The sequence below is a fragment of the Eucalyptus grandis genome, chromosome 7, assembly GCF_016545825.1.
Source record: "Eucalyptus grandis isolate ANBG69807.140 chromosome 7, ASM1654582v1, whole genome shotgun sequence".
Classification (NCBI taxonomy): domain Eukaryota; kingdom Viridiplantae; phylum Streptophyta; class Magnoliopsida; order Myrtales; family Myrtaceae; genus Eucalyptus; species Eucalyptus grandis.
In genome coordinates, this window is record NC_052618.1 from 51730388 (window position 1) to 51748512 (window position 18125).

Sequence of the window (18125 nt, forward strand, 5' to 3'; positions counted from 1 at the left end):
CTTCTTAGTTCTCGTCCAAGAACTTGTATAACTTGCTGTCCTTTCTTGACTTCAGCATGCTAAGCAAGGCCTTGAAGAGATGTTTGTTTTTGCTGGAAAATAGCTCAATATCAGTTCTTCTGTACCTCTCAACATGAGTAGGCATTGAAGTGGATCTTCGGAGTTCCAATGGAAACTAGATGTTCAAGTGGGCATATAAGAGAATTGGTCATAAGAGATCATGTCCACAAGACAAGTCCAAAAAAAGTAAAGCTTAAAAGCTAAGCTGCGCTGAAGTTTATTGATGCTTACTTGTCTTTTGGCATTAGAAGGGTTTGGAGATGTAGATCTATCGACAAGAGAACCCAAACGTGTGAGTTGAAATTGAAATGGGGAGGCACGTTTTTCTGGTTAGGAAAAGTGCGTCTAGCATTAGGAGCTTGTTTGACTACGCGACATATGATACAATCACAGGGTATGAAAACATGACGTAAATGCTATGTATGGCAATCTGGAGCATTCAGGTCAAGTGTGCTGACCTGCTTTTTTGTTGGATGAAGTACTAAGGTGCCGGCAAGGGAGGATTGTGGAAACTGTGTTGCCGAACGCGGTCTCCTGCATTAGGCTCCACTGTCAGTATCAGGTCTTTTCGAAGTTAGGATGATTAGCACATATTCTATCAAAAGTTACCTGGCAAATGATACAGGAGTCTCTATATTTCTCGGATATATGCCTTCGGAAAGAAAAAAAGCTTTTAGTACGTCATTAGTAGCAATTGATATTATTCTGTGACTCGTGAACTTTTAACATCTATTAGTCCAATCTTGTTCTGTGCAATGTGCATAGTGGTAGCTAGACTAGAAAAAGAGTCATACATTACCTGCAGACATTTCGCCATATACTGCATTTGTCATGCAATATAGCAGATCCTTGCTATCTCCACCATCTTTAGCTTTTGAAACTGAAAGAAAGTTCTTAAGCATGAGCCAACTCCAAACTTTTGGTCTTAATAAACCAACGACAAATCTTGTGAACGGAAGCATGCCTGGTAAGATATATCGCATGTGGTGCTTCGGAATTCTTATTGCTAGTGACTGCTGAGAAAGGCCTCCATGGTCTATGAACATCTCACACATTCGTAGTCTCTAGAACACATAAGCAGGTTTGAAAATTATATTCATTATCTGTGAGAAAAAAGTCAATGGTACTTATCATTGAAGCAGAATTTGTTACGCTGTTTAAAATATATTTTGCTCTTCTATTACAATGTGATATAATCCAGCCGGCAACGACATGGAGTTTATCTGGAGTAATTTCAGATTTTCAAAAACTTAATTCTTCCTGCTGAGTTGCAATTTGTTAGACCCTGCACATGGCAAGTCAGAGGGTATGGAAGCCCTTCCCATCCTTAATGCTATAAGAAAAAGGACAGCCTAATTATATAGCACACCTGTCGAGCACAAGACAATCTCAGCTCAATTGCAAATGCCTCCTCAATCTTGTCATCCAAGAGACAGTTGACCTTATAAGCCATGGTTCCCAAGTGATCCACGGTGTTTATGAAAGCTTTTTTTGAGGCTCATTTATGAAAGCTTTCGTCGCATAATCTTTCAATGTGTTCACCACTCTACAATTTTGTCTAGGTCATTTAATAAATGTGCAACAGGAAAAAAAAATGCTCATCCAGTACACGACAATGAAGTGAAAACCTATATGTCTCACATTTGTTTCTGATCATGTCTGTTGTAAGACAATTCAAAATAATCAGCTGCTGAGTATAACTACTTTCTAAGATCCTTCAAGTCCTGATCAGTGAAAAAGGCTTCAATTAGCATGCAAGACAAATCCAAACCTTTTCACCTTGAAATTCGAACGTAGACTAGATTATGAGGAATTTTATCTAATAGGCCAAAAAGTAGAGAAAAGTAACTTGTTCATAAGCTAAGACAAATATGAAAATGGATAAATTTGAACATAAAGAAACATCAATCAGATTTTAAGCTAAACCCATCAATGTAAAGTACCTTCAAGCTATCCGAAAAGTTGAAATTCTATTTCATGTGGAGCTCATCATTATGTGAAGCTGCCTGAGTAGCAGAAACTGAAGAAGGCAACTGGAAAGCATCCATCATACCAAAGTTTAGAGTATTTTCACCTATTACGATGAAGAAGAGGTAATCAGATTCAAATTCACATCCTCGGGCACTGACTGTCATTGTCCATTTCCAAGACATTGTCTTGTCCTAGTTCTAATTTTCCTTCTAACCAAGAGAACATTTTCCTTCACTAATCTCTTTCATCGTCCAGCCGAATTATGCAAACGTATTTTCTTCAAATTGATGTTCTTCACCTATTCTTATCTCAACTATTTCCTTCCAACAAAGCCGAGGGTACAATCCTGAGATATTGCAATGCTCACAGAGTTCTTCATGTGCCGATGACAACAATTCTTGCCAACGTAAGCGAACTTTTCTTTTTGTTTCGTCAATTCACAGATCATATAGAGCATTGCCAAACCGCAAGTCCAAAAAGAACAAGAGAAAAATTCTCAACAGGAGAGTAAAAAGCGTAGGCAACGAATATGAAGCTGACATTACCTGCTCTTTTCCCTTTTTATCTACAACACAATCCCAAGCCTTGTTTCCGCTCACTAACATTCCTCGTTAAGGAAAAGAAAAGAAAAGAAAGATATCCAGATGGCTATAACCAGAATTAGTGATCTTCACCTTAATATTGAGAGGGGGAGAGGGCAGAAAAAACATCTTGCAGAGACGTGTCACCACCAAGTTTCATTTGCAGCTCTCTGATCCGAAATGTTTTTAGATAGACGACAAAATCAATGTATTCCCAGTGATCTTCAACATATCAAGGTACACTTATGATGCAAAGAAACTAAGATATGGGTCTATCCAGTTTCCTTTATCCCTGTTCTTAGTTCTCATCCAAGAACTTATACGACTTGCTGTCCTTTCTCGACTTCCGCATGCTAAGCAAGGCCTTGAAGAGATGTTTGTTTTTGCTGGAACGCAGCTCAATACCAGATCTTCTGTTCCTCTCAACATGAGTAGACATTGAAGTGGATCTTCGGGGTTTGGATGGGTACTGGATGTTCATGTGAGCATACAAGAGAATCAGTCATAAGAGATCATGTCCGCAAGACAAGTCCAAAAAAAGTAAAGCTTAAAAGCTAAGCCGCACTGAAGTTCATTGATGCTTACTTGTCTTATGGGATTAGAAGGGTCTGGAGATGCAGTTCTATCGACAAGAGAACTCGTACGTGTGAGTTGAAATTGAAATGGGGAGGCACGTTTTTCTGGTTAGGAAAAGTACAGCTTGCATTAGGAGCTTGTCCAACCACACGACATATGATACAATCATAGGGTATGAAAACTTGATGTAAATGCTAGGTATGGCAATCCGAATAATTCGAGTCAAGTGTGCTGACCTGCTTTTTTGTTGGATGAAGTATTTGTGAATTTAAAGGTGCCGGCTGGGGAGGATTGTGGAAATTGTGTTGCCGAACGTAGTCTCCTGAATCAGGTTCCACTGTCAGCATCGGTTGTTTACGAAGCTAGGATGATTAGCACATATTCTATCAAAAGTTACCTGGCAAATGATGCAGGAGTCTCTATATTTCTTGAATGTATGTCTTCGGAAAGAAAAAAAGCTATGAGTACGTCAATAGTAGCATTTGATATCATTCTGTGACTCGTGAACTCTTAATATCTAGTAGTCCAATCTTGTTCCGTGCGATGTGCATAGTGGCAGCTAGACTAGAAAAAGAGTCATACATTACCTGCAGGCATTTCGCCATTTACTACATTTATCTTGCGGTATCGCAGATTCTTGCTATCTCCACCATCTTTAGATTTTGAAACTGAAAGAAATTTCTTAAGCATAAGCCAACTGCAAACTTTTGGTCTTAATTAACCAACGACAAATCTTGTCAATGGAAGCGTGCCTGGTAAGATATATTGTATGTGGTGCTTCGGAGTTCTTATTGCTAGTGACTGCTGAGAAAGGCCTCCATGGTCTATGAACATCTCACACATTCGTAGTCTCTAAAACAAATAGACAGGGTTGAAAATCAAATCCATTATTTGTTGTTCTCTATGCATTATTCCATATTATCATTGAAGCAGGATAGGTTCTACTATTTAAAATATCTTTTGCTCTTCCATTACAATGTGATATACTCCAGCACGACATGGAGTTATCTAGAGTAATTTCAAATTTTCAGAAACTTAATGCTTCCTGGTGAGTTGCAATTTGTTAGACCCTACACATGGCAATTCAGAGGGTATGCGAGCCCTTATATAGCACACCTGTCGAACACAAGAGAATCTGAGCTCAATTGCAGATGCCTCCTCAATCTTGTCATCCAAGAGACAGTTGACTTTATAAGTCATGAAGCCCAAGTGATCCACAGTGTTTATGAAAGCTCTCGTCACATAATCCTTCAATGTGTTCACCACTCTGCAATTTTGTCAAGGTAATTAACAAATGTGCAATGGGAAAAAAACGCTCAACCCAGTACATGACAATGAAGTGAAACCCCATCTATCTCACATTTGTTTCCGATCGTGTCTGTTGTAAGACAATTCAAAATAATCAGCTGCCGAGTATAACTGCTTTCTAAGATGCTTCAAGTCCTGATTAGTGAAAAAGGCTACAATTAGCGGGCAAAGGCAGATCCAAACCTTTTCACCTTGAAATTTGAATGTAAACTAGATCGTGAGGAATTTGATCTAATAGGCGAAAAAGTAGAGAAAAATAACTTGTTCATGAACACAGACAAATATAAAAATGGATAAATGTGAACATAAGGAAACATCTATCGAATTTTAAGGTAAACCCATATATACAAAGTACCTTCAGGCTATCTGAAAAGTTGAAACTCTGTTTCATGGAGAGCTCATCATAATGTGAAGCTTCCTGAGGGGCGGAAACTGAAGAAGGCAATTGGGAAGCATCCATCGTTCCAAAGTTTAGAGTGTTTTCACCTGTTACAATAAAGATGAGGCAATCAGATTCAAATTCACATCCTCGAGCACTGATTGTCATTATCCATTTCCAAGACATTGTCTTGTCCTAGTTCTAATTTTCCTTCTAACCAAGAGAAAATTTTCCTTCACTATTCTCTTTCACTGTCCTGCCAAATTATGAAAACGTATTTTCTTCTTCTTGATGTTCTTCCCTATTCTTATCTCAACCATTTCCTTCCAACAAAGCCAAGGCTAAGATCCTGAGATATTGCAATGCTCACGGAGTTCTTCTTTTGCTGAAGACAATAGTTCTTGCCAGCTTAGGCAAACTTTTCTTCTTGTTTTGTCAATTCACGGATCACGGAAAACATTGCAGAATCGCAAGTCCAAAAAGAACTAGAGAAAACTTATCAGTAGAAGAGCAAAAAGCACATGCAACGAATATGAAGCTGACATTACCTGCTCTTTTCCCTTTCATCTACAACAATACAGTCCCAAGCCTAGTTTCAGCTCACTAACATTCCTCGATAAGGATAAAAAAGAAAGATATCCGAAAGGCCACATCAGAATTAGTGATCTTCACCTTAAATATTGAGAGAGGGAGAGAGGGCAGAAAGATCATATTGCAAAGATGTGTCACCGCCAAGTTTCATAGTGAGGCAGTGATGACTCTTGCTGAAGATGGGCTATAGATAATTGTTTGTGCAATTTGTGCCTCTTACTTTTGTCACAAGCTTGTTTGAGTGTCCCTATGGGGGAGAGTGATAATTGGCATATGATGAAGGCTACACTGTAGTAACAAGGACAAGAGAGGCACTGAGTCTGTTGGGAATAAGTCCTGAAAGTAGTGCACATCTACCAGCAAAGCTAAACATCTAATAACAGTAAAATCCCAATAATTCTTAGTCACTGTTTTTGCCTATAAGCTTCGTGTACGAGCATTTTCTTCCGTCAAATAATTTAAACTTTTACATATCAGACATAAAAGGTAGATTCTCATCGATCCAATCACCGCTCCCATTTATTTGGCTTACGAGTTATATCATCCCCGTATCTACGCAAGGCATAACACGTAAGAAGTGTTACGATTACATGCAAGGATCGAGGGCAATATCTCATCTTGATTGGGGTAACACAAGGGGAAACACTAACCTTCTTTATTTGTGAAAGATATTGTGTCGGTGTGACATTTGGTACTGCACAATAAATCAATTCTCTACAGAGTGTGACATTTGGTACTGCACAATAAATCAATTCTCTACAGAGCCAACACACATCAGTTGTCGCTTGATGTTAGCACAAGTCTTTTCATCAATTGAACCCCACTACATTAAGACAAAAAAAAAATATAATAAAAAAAGGGACACAATTCATTTAAAATAAAAGCTACTATTTGCCCACATAAAAATCATGTAGGGGCTAGTGACTTATAATGGTATTGCCATTAAAGTCGCTGGGAGTTCCATCTAATTTGCTCGCTGATGAATTCAGTTTAATTCTTCAACAAAGTTTGTCAAACATGGTGTATAACTCAAGGATGAACTGATCTCATTCATCGGCCTACACAAGGTCAATCTATCGCAGTCCTAACTCTTGCACTCGCCAGATAATTTTTTTTTTTCCAGATTCGATTATGCAAAATGACAATCATAAATGGACTCTTTTAAGAAGTCAAAGATGCGGGTCTACGACAATCCATTCTCTAACTAATTGACATTTAATCTAACATAGGCCAGCTCTAACTTATGTACTACATTTTCTATATACGTCTCAAGGATTCACCGGTCGTCCCCTGCGCATGCAAATTCAACCATAGTAATGAGGTTTTGCAATAGATCACATAAATCCCATTAAAAGTGAGGTGGCAAATTTTTTGCATCCATTAACATTTTTGTAGTACCGTCATCAAGGAGATCGAGCAAAGGCTACATAATAAGATGGAAACAAAATGTGTGGGGCGGCCTACTTGCAGGGAAACAACAGAAAGGCAACAATAAATTAGAAAACAATGGAATAAACACGACAAAAATGTCTAAGAAATTGGAAACAGATGAGTGGTTGGGAATTCCTTGTCAGACGTTTGGTCATTACATCATCATACGATATAATGAGATCCGACCATGATTATCGCAACCCAACAGCAAAGAGTCAATTCATCATCGCACCATCATTTTAAAGAGAGGCAGAACCATTGTTGGATCCCCGCCCATTAAATCTCTCCTCCTTGCTCTTTCCCCGATCCGTCATAAGTACTAATTGAGCAAATTAATGGTGACTTTCTTCGTTCTTTCCCAGTCGGAGGAACATCAAACAGAGAGAGGTAACAGCATTTAGCGACGATTTTGCCAGCTAAATCACGGATCATGCAAGACTCTATGAAGTTGCAAACCCCAGAAATATCGATCCCTTCTCAGTCCTGAAAGCTTTATGCAGCAAATGTAGAAGGCGAAACCACATGTATGCAGAGCTCCATCTAGAGTTCAGGAATAAATAACGGAAAGGACAAACAAGTCTCTATGCCGTGTGTCCTCCAAATACCAACAGTCAAAGAGTATGCAGAAGCCCGCTGCTGGTGCGACAACTTCTTCAACCCTACTGAGCTAAAAGTTGGGAATCTGAGATCGTCCTGCTTCGATTTGCAATGAACTCTCACAGTAATTCCATCCGTCATATTCTCTTCATCTCGACATAGGTCTTTTTCCAAATGCTTTTTCCGACACATCCAGTTACAAATAGGGAGCAAATAAATATGACCGTATCTAATGTCTTCATTGTGGCGTAAATTGCTTCGATATCAAAACCATTAAGCTATTTAAAGATGAAGAATGGGGCGTATCAGATCTATTACCTTTTATTTTTCTTCCATTTTACTTTGGGACGGGAATTGCGACATTAGTATTATTATTATTTCCTTATTTTTTTCCATTTATCGAAGTTTCCTTTGTGGCAGACGCCACTATGGGAAAAGAATTGCGATATTAGCTCTTTTATTTTATTTTTTTCCTTCTTTTATAGTTTGGGATAAGAATTTCCATATCACATTTTCCGTTCCATCTTATTTTTTATATTCTTTCGTTTTTACACTGGTATAAAAATTGTCACGTGAGATTAACTACATTGCTCCAATATCATCGTCATTCAGATATTTAAAGATGGAGAATGGAGCATATCGAATCTTGCCAGCTTGCCGCAACCATCTTTTACCTTTTATTTTTTCTTCTTCTTTTCTGGGGAGGAGAATTGTGATATCAGTTTTGTTTTTTCCTTTTTGGCAGACGTCAGGTATGGGAAAAGGATTGCTATATGACCTCTTTTTTTCTTTCCTTCATTTATAGTCTGGGATAAGAATTTCCATATTACCTTTAAAATTCTTTCCTTTTTACTCTTGCATGAGATTTGCCATTTCTTCTTTATTACTTTTAGATAAGAATTGCCAAATACGATCAGCTAAAAATCAAGTATAATATCTCATGCATAGCTTAATTAAATGAGAGAAAACGCAAACAACTTTGTGATAATTAATGTCTATTTTTTTTTTTTTGCTCTCATTAGCATCTTTGGATTTGCTTGGAATGATGCTCATTTTTAACTTGTTACAGATTTTTTTTTTCGAACTTTACACCACTCTCAATTAGAATTTTATTTAACTCAGTACAAAACTTTTAAATATACAATACAATGTAAATTAACATAAAATTCTTTTTGTAAACTTTTATAAGAAAGGGCATAATTGTCAGTTCATTATAATACTTGAATAGCCTTTTGTTTCTTGTGAAACTGACATCCTCAGGCTTAAATTAGATGTGGTCCACTTATGGTTCTGAGCAATGGTTACCTTTTAGCATTTAAACAAGCCAATTACTGTTTATCAATCTCTAATTGCAAAAGATTTGGCATAAAATGATCATTTTGATCAATTTTTTCACAAAATCAAAATGAGATTGTGCAATGGTTTCCTTTTGGCATTTAAACAAGCCAATTACCGGTTATCAATCTTCATTGCAAAAGAATAGGCATAAAAGGATCATTCGATAAATTTTTCCACAAAATCAAAATAAGATTGTGCAAGGGTTTCCCTTTAACAAAATGACAGCCAGATCCCTAATTGCAAAAGATTTGGCATAGAACTCACAAATAAATTCTAGAGATATTAAGAGCTATGATTAAAGCTATTTATTCTGGATCGTTTGATCAATTTTTTTACAAAATCAACATGAGATTGTGCAATAGTTTCCTTTTAGCATTTATGAGATTGTGCAATAGTTTCCTTTTAGCATTTAAACAAGCCAATTACCATTGATCAATCTCTAATTGCAAAAGTTTAGGCATAAAAAGACCATTTGATCAATTTCTTCACAAAATCAAAATGAGATTGTGCAATGGTTGCCTTTTAGCATTTAAGCAAGCCAATTACTGTTTATCAATCTCTCATTGCAAATGATTTGGCATAAAAGGATCATTTGATCAATTTTTCACAAAATCAAAATGAGATGGTGCGGCGGTTTCCTTTAGCATAATGATTGCTAGATTTCTAATTGCAAAAGATTCGACATAGAACTTATAAATAATTCTAGAGATATTGAAAGCTACCATAAAAGTTATTTAAAAAGGATCATTGGATCAATTTTTTATAAAATCAAAATGAGATTATACAACCGTTTCCTTTTGGCATTTAAACAAGACAATTACAATTTATCAATCTTAATTGCAAAAGATTTGGCATACAAGGACCATTTGAATTTTTTTTCATAATGACCGACCAGATTTTTTTTTTTTTTTTCACAACAGCTTTTGTAAGCAAAATAGCCTTTAGGCCACTATGAGAATAACAGTAAGTTGTAAGTCATAAATTCTTGAAGTACCCAATCACGCAATAATTTTTAATTATTTGTTATTTGTTTTTTCATGACTTAAAACAAACTGTTGATCGAAGAACTATCACATAAGCATTTCTCTTTTCACAACATTAAAACGAGATTGCACAATGGTTTTATTTTAGCAAAATGATAGTTGGATCCCTAATTGCAAAGGATTTGGCGTAGAACTTACAAATAATTCTAGAGATATTCAGAGCTACCATCAAGTTAAATTTGTTTGGTCCGTACCATGAAATTTATTTATTAAAGATTATTTGATAATTTTTTTTACATAATCAAACTGGAATTGTGCAATGGTTTCCTTGCGAAAGATTTTGTTATCAAACAAAAGCTTGATTTGTAACTTATCTTATTTGACAATTCTTATCTCAGAGTAGATAAAAACAAAAATATGAATTATTTCCGCAATTAATTGTGTCAAATTAAGAAAGAAATATGGTTCTTTGCCAATTTGGTGAGCTCTAACGTGCTCCATTCTCCATCCTTAAATTGCTTTAAGATGTTGATATCGAACACTGTAAGCCACGATGATGAAGACATTAGCCACACTTACATTCATTTGGTTTTTATTTGTAGCTAGCTGTCCAGGAATTGCTATGGCGAGGCAACTGTTTTGATCAATAACCGTTTGGGGGATGGCGCTATTCTAAGAGTTCATTGCAAATCCAAAGACGTCGATCTTGGAGTCCACGATATAAAGGAAAGCTGGTCATTCTCATTCACACCCAATTTCTTCGAAGACACATTATTCTTTTGCAGCCTTTAATGACCGGGTCGATTTGAGAGGTTTGATATATACAAGGAGAAGAGGGACTAGCATTATTGCGAACAGTGTATTTGGAATATCTTGCCCAAGGGTCCTTGTAGGGTAGATTCCCCAGAGTATGATGCTTGTTATCCATGGAATTTGAAACCTTTTATGTGAATGTCTGATAGAGAACTCATAATTCTCAATTTAGATGGAATAAGAATCATCTTTGTTATCTTTTAAATCAAGATTCACACACATGTATTTCTCTTCTAATGTCCTCATCATTGACTTTTGATTGGCATCTCTTTCTTTAAATTGTTGTCCCTTCTCTTTTTGTCATTCTATTATGCTAGTCATATCATATGACTCATCAAACAAATCTGATTATGCAGTGACAATGAATTGCTACAATAATGTAAATCTACTGTGCAAGCTAAGTTGATATATATATATCAAAAGCTTAAGGGTCAAATTGCACAGTGGAGTAATGTATGCGGTTCAGTCTTCCCAAACCGCTCGACATCCTCCTCCTCCTCCTTTCAGCAAACACCTCAAGGGCACAGCCACTCGCAGCTCCAAACCGGGCTCTTTGCTCTTTTAACATCGAATCCCACCGTTTCCACCTCCACAGCCACTGCCGATAAGAACCATGTAATCAACATTGGCGCGAAAAGGGCGAACTGAAGCGGGCGATTCGCGTCCTCTCTCGAGAACCCGACCACACCTGGCGCACCGCCATCTTCTGGAGAATGGCTTCGACCAGGACCCGTCCCTGGCGACCAAGCTCATCCACATGTACTCCGAGGTGGACGCCATCGAGAATGCCCGGAGGGTGTTTGATAAAACTCGCAAGAGAACTATTTATGTTTAGCACGCGCTGTTTAGGGCGCTCGCCTTGGCGGGTCATGGACACGAGGTCGTTGACTTGTACAGAAGGATGAACCGGATCGGGATTCTTTCGGATAGGTTCATTTACACCTATGTGTTGAAAGCATGCGTAACCTCGGCATGAGCCCTCTCGCCTTTGTAAAAGGGAAGGTAGTACCGTGCCCATATTCTGCGGCATGGGTACATGGGTTATGTTCATATCATGACTATTTTGGTGGACATGTATGCCGGGTTTGGGAGGGCGAAATGTGCTGGAATCATGTTTGGTGAGATGCCTGAGCAGAATGTAGTTTCTTGTTGTGCTATGATTGCTTGTTATGCTTGGGATGCCTTTTGAAGCTTTCAAACTTTTCAGGAGATGATGCTTAAGACCCATGATTTGCTTCCAAATTCTGTGACAATGGCCAGGGAGCTGCAAGCCTGTGCTGCACTTGCTGCATTAGAGCAGGGTAGGTTGATTCACGGATACGTTCTGCGAAGAGATCTACAGACTTGCCGGTCATTAGTGCCCTGGTGACAATGTACGCAAGATGCGGTGAGCTCGACTGAGCACAACAAGTTTTTGATAAGATGGATGAGTGGGATTTAGTTTCCTGGAATTCTTTGATCTCAAGTTATGGGGTTCGTGGGTTTGGAGAGAAGGCAATTCAGGTTTCCAACAAGATCATCATCAGTGGAATCTTGCCAAGTCCCATATCCTTCATCAGTATTTAAGGAGCCTGCTGTCATGCAGGGTTTTTCGAGGACGGGAAGATGTCGTTCGACTTGATGGTAAGGGAACATAGGATTTTCCCGAGTGTGGCGGATCTTCTTGGCAGGGCAAATAGATTGCATGAAGCAGCCTAAATTATAGAAGACATGCGGATTAAATTAGGTCCTAAAGTTTGGGGATCGCTCCTTGGATCGTCCAGGATTCATTGCAATGTTGAGCATGCAGAAAGAGCGAGCACAAGGTTTTTTGAGCTCGAACCCACAAATGCTGGGAATTATGTTCTCCTAGCCAACATCTAAACGGAGGCCGAGATGTGGGATGAGGTGAGAAGAGTGAAGGAACTTTAGAAGCTTGGAGACTGCAAAAGGTCCCCGGTTGCAGTTGGATTGAAGTCAAAAGGAGGATATATCCCTTTGCTTCAGTCAATGAATTGAATCCACAGATTGAGCAGCTTCATTCCTTATTGCTGAAGTTGTCGATGGAGATAAAGGAAGATGGCCACGTGCCACAAACTGGAAATGTGCATCACAGTCTCGATGTAAGAAGGAACGCATTTTGTTGGGGCACAGTGAAAAACTAGCTGTGGCCTTTGGACTCATCGACAGCGCTAAGGGGAGATGATATGGATTACCAAGAACTTAAGGTTGTGTGAAGACTGGCACTCTTTGACGAAATTCATTTCCCGGTATACAAAGAGAGAGATCCTCGTTCAGGATATGAATCATTTTCGCCATTTCAAAGATGGGGTGTGCTCCTACGGGGATTATTGGTAGGCTGCTGGCACAATTCATTTGATTAACTCTAGAATGTCACTGAAAGATCATGTTCGAGCTATAAATGAAGGAATGAGGGCATCTGGATCTGACATTCAACTACGAATTCAATCTGCCCCTACCATGATGATTTACATACAGAGGGTTGTTTGAGAACAAGGAGAGAGCGACTTGATGTACTGTTTTAAACCCACATTTTACTTGTATATCTTTTCTGTACTCATGAGATTACAATGGCTTTTGAATCCTTTTTCATTTTTGTATCTTGCGGTACTGTGATTGATGAATGAATGTCGGTTAGATGCAGTTTCCCGGGTTGCAAATAAACTCTCTACTATGACATAGCAGCACCAATCTAGTCAGTCTCCTCGTTCCTTCTGGCTTAGCAGAGAGTTTGTTCAGGAGATGACGGGAACATGTTCCCGCTATCACTAGTGCTTTGACAATTTGGGAATGAAAACAGAAGTCGAAATCGATGACTCTGGCTAATGGTGACAAATGGCAATCGAAATCCAGCGTCATCACCTACAATCCAGAAATAAGTAAAGCTCTGTGGGGCACTAATCCTAGAGAAACCTGTTTCATTTTATCTTTTCCCCTTTTGATTATTCATCTGATGCAACTGATGACATACCCCTTACATTACTCTGTAAAATGGCAATGACAACGACGTGGGTGAAAACAAATGCGTTCATCACGTGTCACTAGTAGGCAAGCCATGGGAATGATGCTTGCCGATTTCACTAGCCACCAATGCACCTTCCTCAATGCTTGTGATGCTGCTAAAGCTTCTTATAAGGGTATCAGACTCATGAGGATTATCTTTTTTGGATGAAAATAGCGCAATAACTATCTTCACGGTACAAGGCATTACATTGTTCGGTGTTATATTGTGTCTCAAGTTTGAGCCTGTTAGATTAATACGCATAAGTTTGGCCAAATAACAAAGTTCAAGGGAGACTTTGTTATGTCTTCGAATTTTCTTGTTCCGGCATTAATCCCATCTCTTCGTGCGTTGGGAAGAAGGAAGAAGCCAAAAGCTGCATGGGGTTTTATTCTTCAAGCATGCAAGCAAAGGAAGGGATCAACAATATTCTATATTAAATAAAGAACCCACCACCTGCTGCATGCACATGGCCATGCACGTAGAAAATTGGTCAACAATTGTAGGCACCGAATTCCCTCTTTCACGGTTTCTCTTTTGTGGGTTTCTCTTGCTTTTTATTGATAAAGAAAGAGGGATGGCAGAATAAAGAAAGAGAGATGGCAGAAGCTATTCTACGTGTGTGTCAGTGCATCATGGTCATACGCTTGCTTCTCTCCATAAACAAGAAATTCGAAGACTGCAGCCCACCTTCTTTTACGGATCAATGGCACACGTTTCTGACTATTATCCCTCATCTCTTCCGCCTCATTAAATGCGTGCCCATGCACATGCACGATCCACATGCATGCCTTCAAATATGGTGGGCGTTCGGTGCCGATTGCGGCTTGTCTTGTGGGCGCCTGCGCTGCATTTAATGAGGCCATTTATTTTCATTTGTTTTGTCTTGTTTTCTGCCCTTCTCTCTATATGAGGAGAAGACGTCCGAAGATGCAAAGTGAGCGAAAGAAAAGAGCTCGGCAGAGAGCAAGAAGAAAAAGCTCGAGAGAGTGTGAGAGACGAGAGAGCTCAGAGAGTCTTTTTTGTGCTGAGTTGAGTCCAGTGAGTTGAGTTGTTAAACACCGTGGGTATTGGGTGTATAGTAGGGCTGGGAAATACTTGAGTGAATATGTGATTGTAATCCTGTAATTCTCCGATTTATAGTGGATTAATTTGCTGGCTCTCCCCGTGGACGTAGGTTCCGACTTTCGGACCGAACCACGTTAATCTCTGGTGTCCTGTCCTTTTATTGTTCCTCGTTTTATTTCGATCGATTTCTATAGCTCCCGAAATAATTGCAAAATATCCGATCCGCTTCCGCTGCGACGCCGATTATCAACAATTGGTATCAGAGCTAAGACTTTGCAATTATGTCTGGAGCAAAAGTAGAAGTTGAGAAATTTAACGGGAGGAACAACTTTGGGTTGTGGAGCGTCAAGATGAAGGCGCTATTAACAACTCAAGGATTAGCCAAGGCGTTGGAGGGCAAGGCTCAGTTGCCCGAAACAATGCGAGATGCCGAGAAGGACGAGCTAATGGAGAAGGCCAAGAGCATCATCCTGTTGAACTTATCGGATGAAGTGCTAATAGAGGTGGCCGAGGAGGAGGATGCCGCAGCGTTATGGGAAAAACTCCAGGCCCTCTATGTAAAGAAGGGTTTAAACAATCGCTTATATATGCTAAAGAGAATGTTCCAGTTCCGATACACTGAAGGTACGTCCATTAGATCCCACCTAGATGAGTTTAATAAACTCATGATGGACTTGAAGAATGTTGGCAAGATTTTAGATGATGAAGAACAAGGCATGATGTTGTTGGCGTCTCTACCGGAGTCATGGGAGCACTTTACCGACTCCTTGTTACAGGGGCGTACTACGATTACCTCAGAAGAGGTAAAATCTGCCCTGTTTTCAAAGGAGTGGCAGAGAAAGTTGCGTGATGACAGTCTAGCGCAAGATGTAGCGCGTGGATTAGTGATTCGAGGTAGAGACCAACATCGGAGGCCCAAGAACGGGAAGCCAAAGCAAAAGCGAGGTCGAAGTCGCGACATAGAAAATCAAAGGTCGCGTGAAGTGCTTCGAATGTCACGAGGAGGGGCACATAAGGAGAAATTGTCCAAAGCTAAGAAATAAAGGCGTTTGGCAAAATGCCACAAACAGTGTGGCGAATGTTGCCGAGGAGAGTACCAGTGATGCCGAGGCTGTCCTATGTGTATCTACGAGTTCGTCAGGAGACGAATGGGTGCTAGATTCTGGATGTTCCTATCACATGACTCCTCACAAGAACTGGTTCACTACCTACCAGACTGCAGATGGTGGTAGAGTTCTTTTGGGGAATAATGCAGCCTGCGAGGTTGTGGGGATAGGAACAGTTCGGATCCGAATGCATGATGGCGTAGAACGGACATTGACAGACGTAAGGCACGTATCGAAGCTTAAGAAGAGCCTTATTTCTTTGGGAACACTCGATGACCTCGGGTGCAAATACACACTGAAGGTGGAGTCTTTGAAGATCTCTCGAGGTGCCCCGACGGTGATGAAAGGGAAGAAGGCGAATTCTCTCTATCATTTCTTGGGAGAAACCGTGACCGGAGTTGCTGCAGTTTCATCGAGGGTGAGTCGACTCAAATTTGACTCGGTTATGGCACATGCGATTGGGACACATGAGTGAGGCAGGTATGACAATGCTGAGTGAGAAGGGGTTGCTAAAAGGTCAGAAGACAGGAAAGCTGGACCTGTGTGAACACCGTATCTTCGGGAAGCAGCGTCGTGTTAAATTCGGTACAGCTCTACATTCGACCAAGCAACCGATCGAATACATTCATTCAGATGTTTGGGGACCGTCTCCGGTTCCATCGAAAGGAGGTGCCGATATATGCTAACATTCATCGACGATTACTCAAGGAAGGTATGGGTGTACTTCCTAAAGCACAAACTCGAGGTATTTGATCGGTTCAAGAATTTTAAGGCATTGATTGAGAAGCGAGTCAAGTAAACAAATCAAGTGCGAGAACCGATAATGGCATGGAGTTCTCGTGGTAAGGACTTTACCGAGTTACGCCAAAAGGAAGGGATTGTGAGACACCGCACGGTTCTCGGGACACCACGGCAGTAATGGCGTAGCAGAACGGAAGAACAGAACTCTACTCGAGCGAGCTCGGTGCATGCTTTCGCATGCAGGATTGGGTAAAGAATTTTGGGCTGAAGCAATTAATATGGCATGTTACCTGGTTAATCGATCTCCATCTTCTGCTATCGAGTGGAAGACTCCTGAAGAAGTATGGTCGGGAAAACCTGTTGATTACTCTGGATTACGAATATTCGGATGTCCTGCGTATGCTCATGCGAGAGATGGTAAGCTTGAGCCAAGGGCGAAGAAGTGCATATTTCTGGGTTATGCACAAGGGGTGAAAGGCTACCGGCTGTGGTGCACTGATCCCAGATCACTCGGTTTTCTAATCAGCAGAGACGTGATCTTCGATGAGACTGCAATGCTTCAAAAGAGGAATCTTGAGACTCAACCAGCAGAGCAAACGGATCATGGTGTCAGAACTGAGGTGGAGATTCAGGCAGAGTCTCCAAAGACCTCAGAGGTAACAGAGGAAGAGATTGCAGATGAGGCCACAATTCCTGAAGACGGTGATATTGAACAACCAGCAGAGCCACAACACAACATAGCCACGGGCAGACAAAGAAGGCAAATTAAACCACCGGTACGTTATGGTTATTCGATATTGCCTATGCTTTAACCGTAGGTGATGAGGTGGAGATGGATGAGCCTTCATCCTATTCTCGAGGCGATGGCTAGTCCGAGTCATCACGGTGGCTAGAGGCTATGAGTGAAGAAATAGAATCACTCTATCGGAATCGACATGGGAGTTGGTCAAAGTACCCAAAAGTCAGAAAATTGTTGGATGCAAATGGGTCTACAAACGGAAAGAAGGCATTCTGGTGTAGAGGCAGCCGGGTTTAAGGCGAGACTTGTTGCGAGGGGGTATACTCAACGAGAGGGCATCGACTACAATGAAGTGTTCTCTCCGTGGTAAGGCATACCTCTATTCGTATATTACTTGCCTTAGTTCTTTGCACAGATCTTGAGCTGGAGCGGCTAGATGTGAAAACGGCATTTCTTCATGGTGAATTGGAGGAACAAATTTACATGAAGCAGCCCGAGGGATTTGCTATTCCGGTAAGGAAGACCATGTTTGCTTACTTGAAGAAATCCTTGTATGGATTGAAACAATCTCTTAGACAAAGTGGTATAAGCGTTTTGATGCTTTCATGACTAGTCAAGATTATTCGAAAAGTCAGTTTGATAGTTGTGTTTATTTTAGGAGATTGGAGGATGGGTCTTTGATTTATTTGCTATTATATGTTGATGATATGTTAATAGCAGCTAAACATATGTCGATATTGATGTGTTGAAGCGGCGGTTGAGTGCTGAGTTTCAAATGAAAGAATTAGGTGCTGCTAAGAAAATATTGGGTATGGAAATTTTGCGTGACAAAGCTACGGGGA

At 40.0% G+C, this 18125-nt stretch overlaps 2 protein-coding genes and 1 pseudogene across 2 annotated transcripts; 1 reads left to right on the top strand and 2 right to left on the bottom strand.

The window, feature by feature from the left end:
• Positions 1–12: 12 nt before the first annotated feature.
• On the bottom strand, positions 13–2339 carry LOC104446135. Its single transcript, XM_039317244.1, is given in 9 exon segments — positions 13–175; positions 292–386; positions 519–594; positions 670–712; positions 860–1124; positions 1430–1549; positions 1552–1606; positions 1702–1784; positions 2004–2339. Coding segments are annotated over 9 exon segments (1071 nt in total). The 5' UTR covers positions 2214–2339; the 3' UTR covers positions 13–51.
• A 155-nt stretch (positions 2340–2494) lies between these two features.
• On the bottom strand, positions 2495–4979 carry LOC104443885 (protein ABIL3). The gene is made up of 7 exons (XM_039317245.1): positions 4852–4979; positions 4549–4631; positions 4305–4455; positions 3586–4040; positions 3425–3510; positions 3198–3292; positions 2495–3081 (listed from the first exon to the last, which is right to left on the bottom strand). Exons 1-4 carry the CDS (start codon positions 4954–4956, stop codon positions 3906–3908), a joined length of 474 nt encoding a protein of 157 aa, XP_039173179.1. The 5' UTR covers positions 4957–4979; the 3' UTR covers positions 2495–3081; positions 3198–3292; positions 3425–3510; positions 3586–3905.
• A 6268-nt stretch (positions 4980–11247) lies between these two features.
• Positions 11248–13271, top strand: LOC104446058 (annotated as a pseudogene).
• Positions 13272–18125: the final 4854 nt, after the last annotated feature.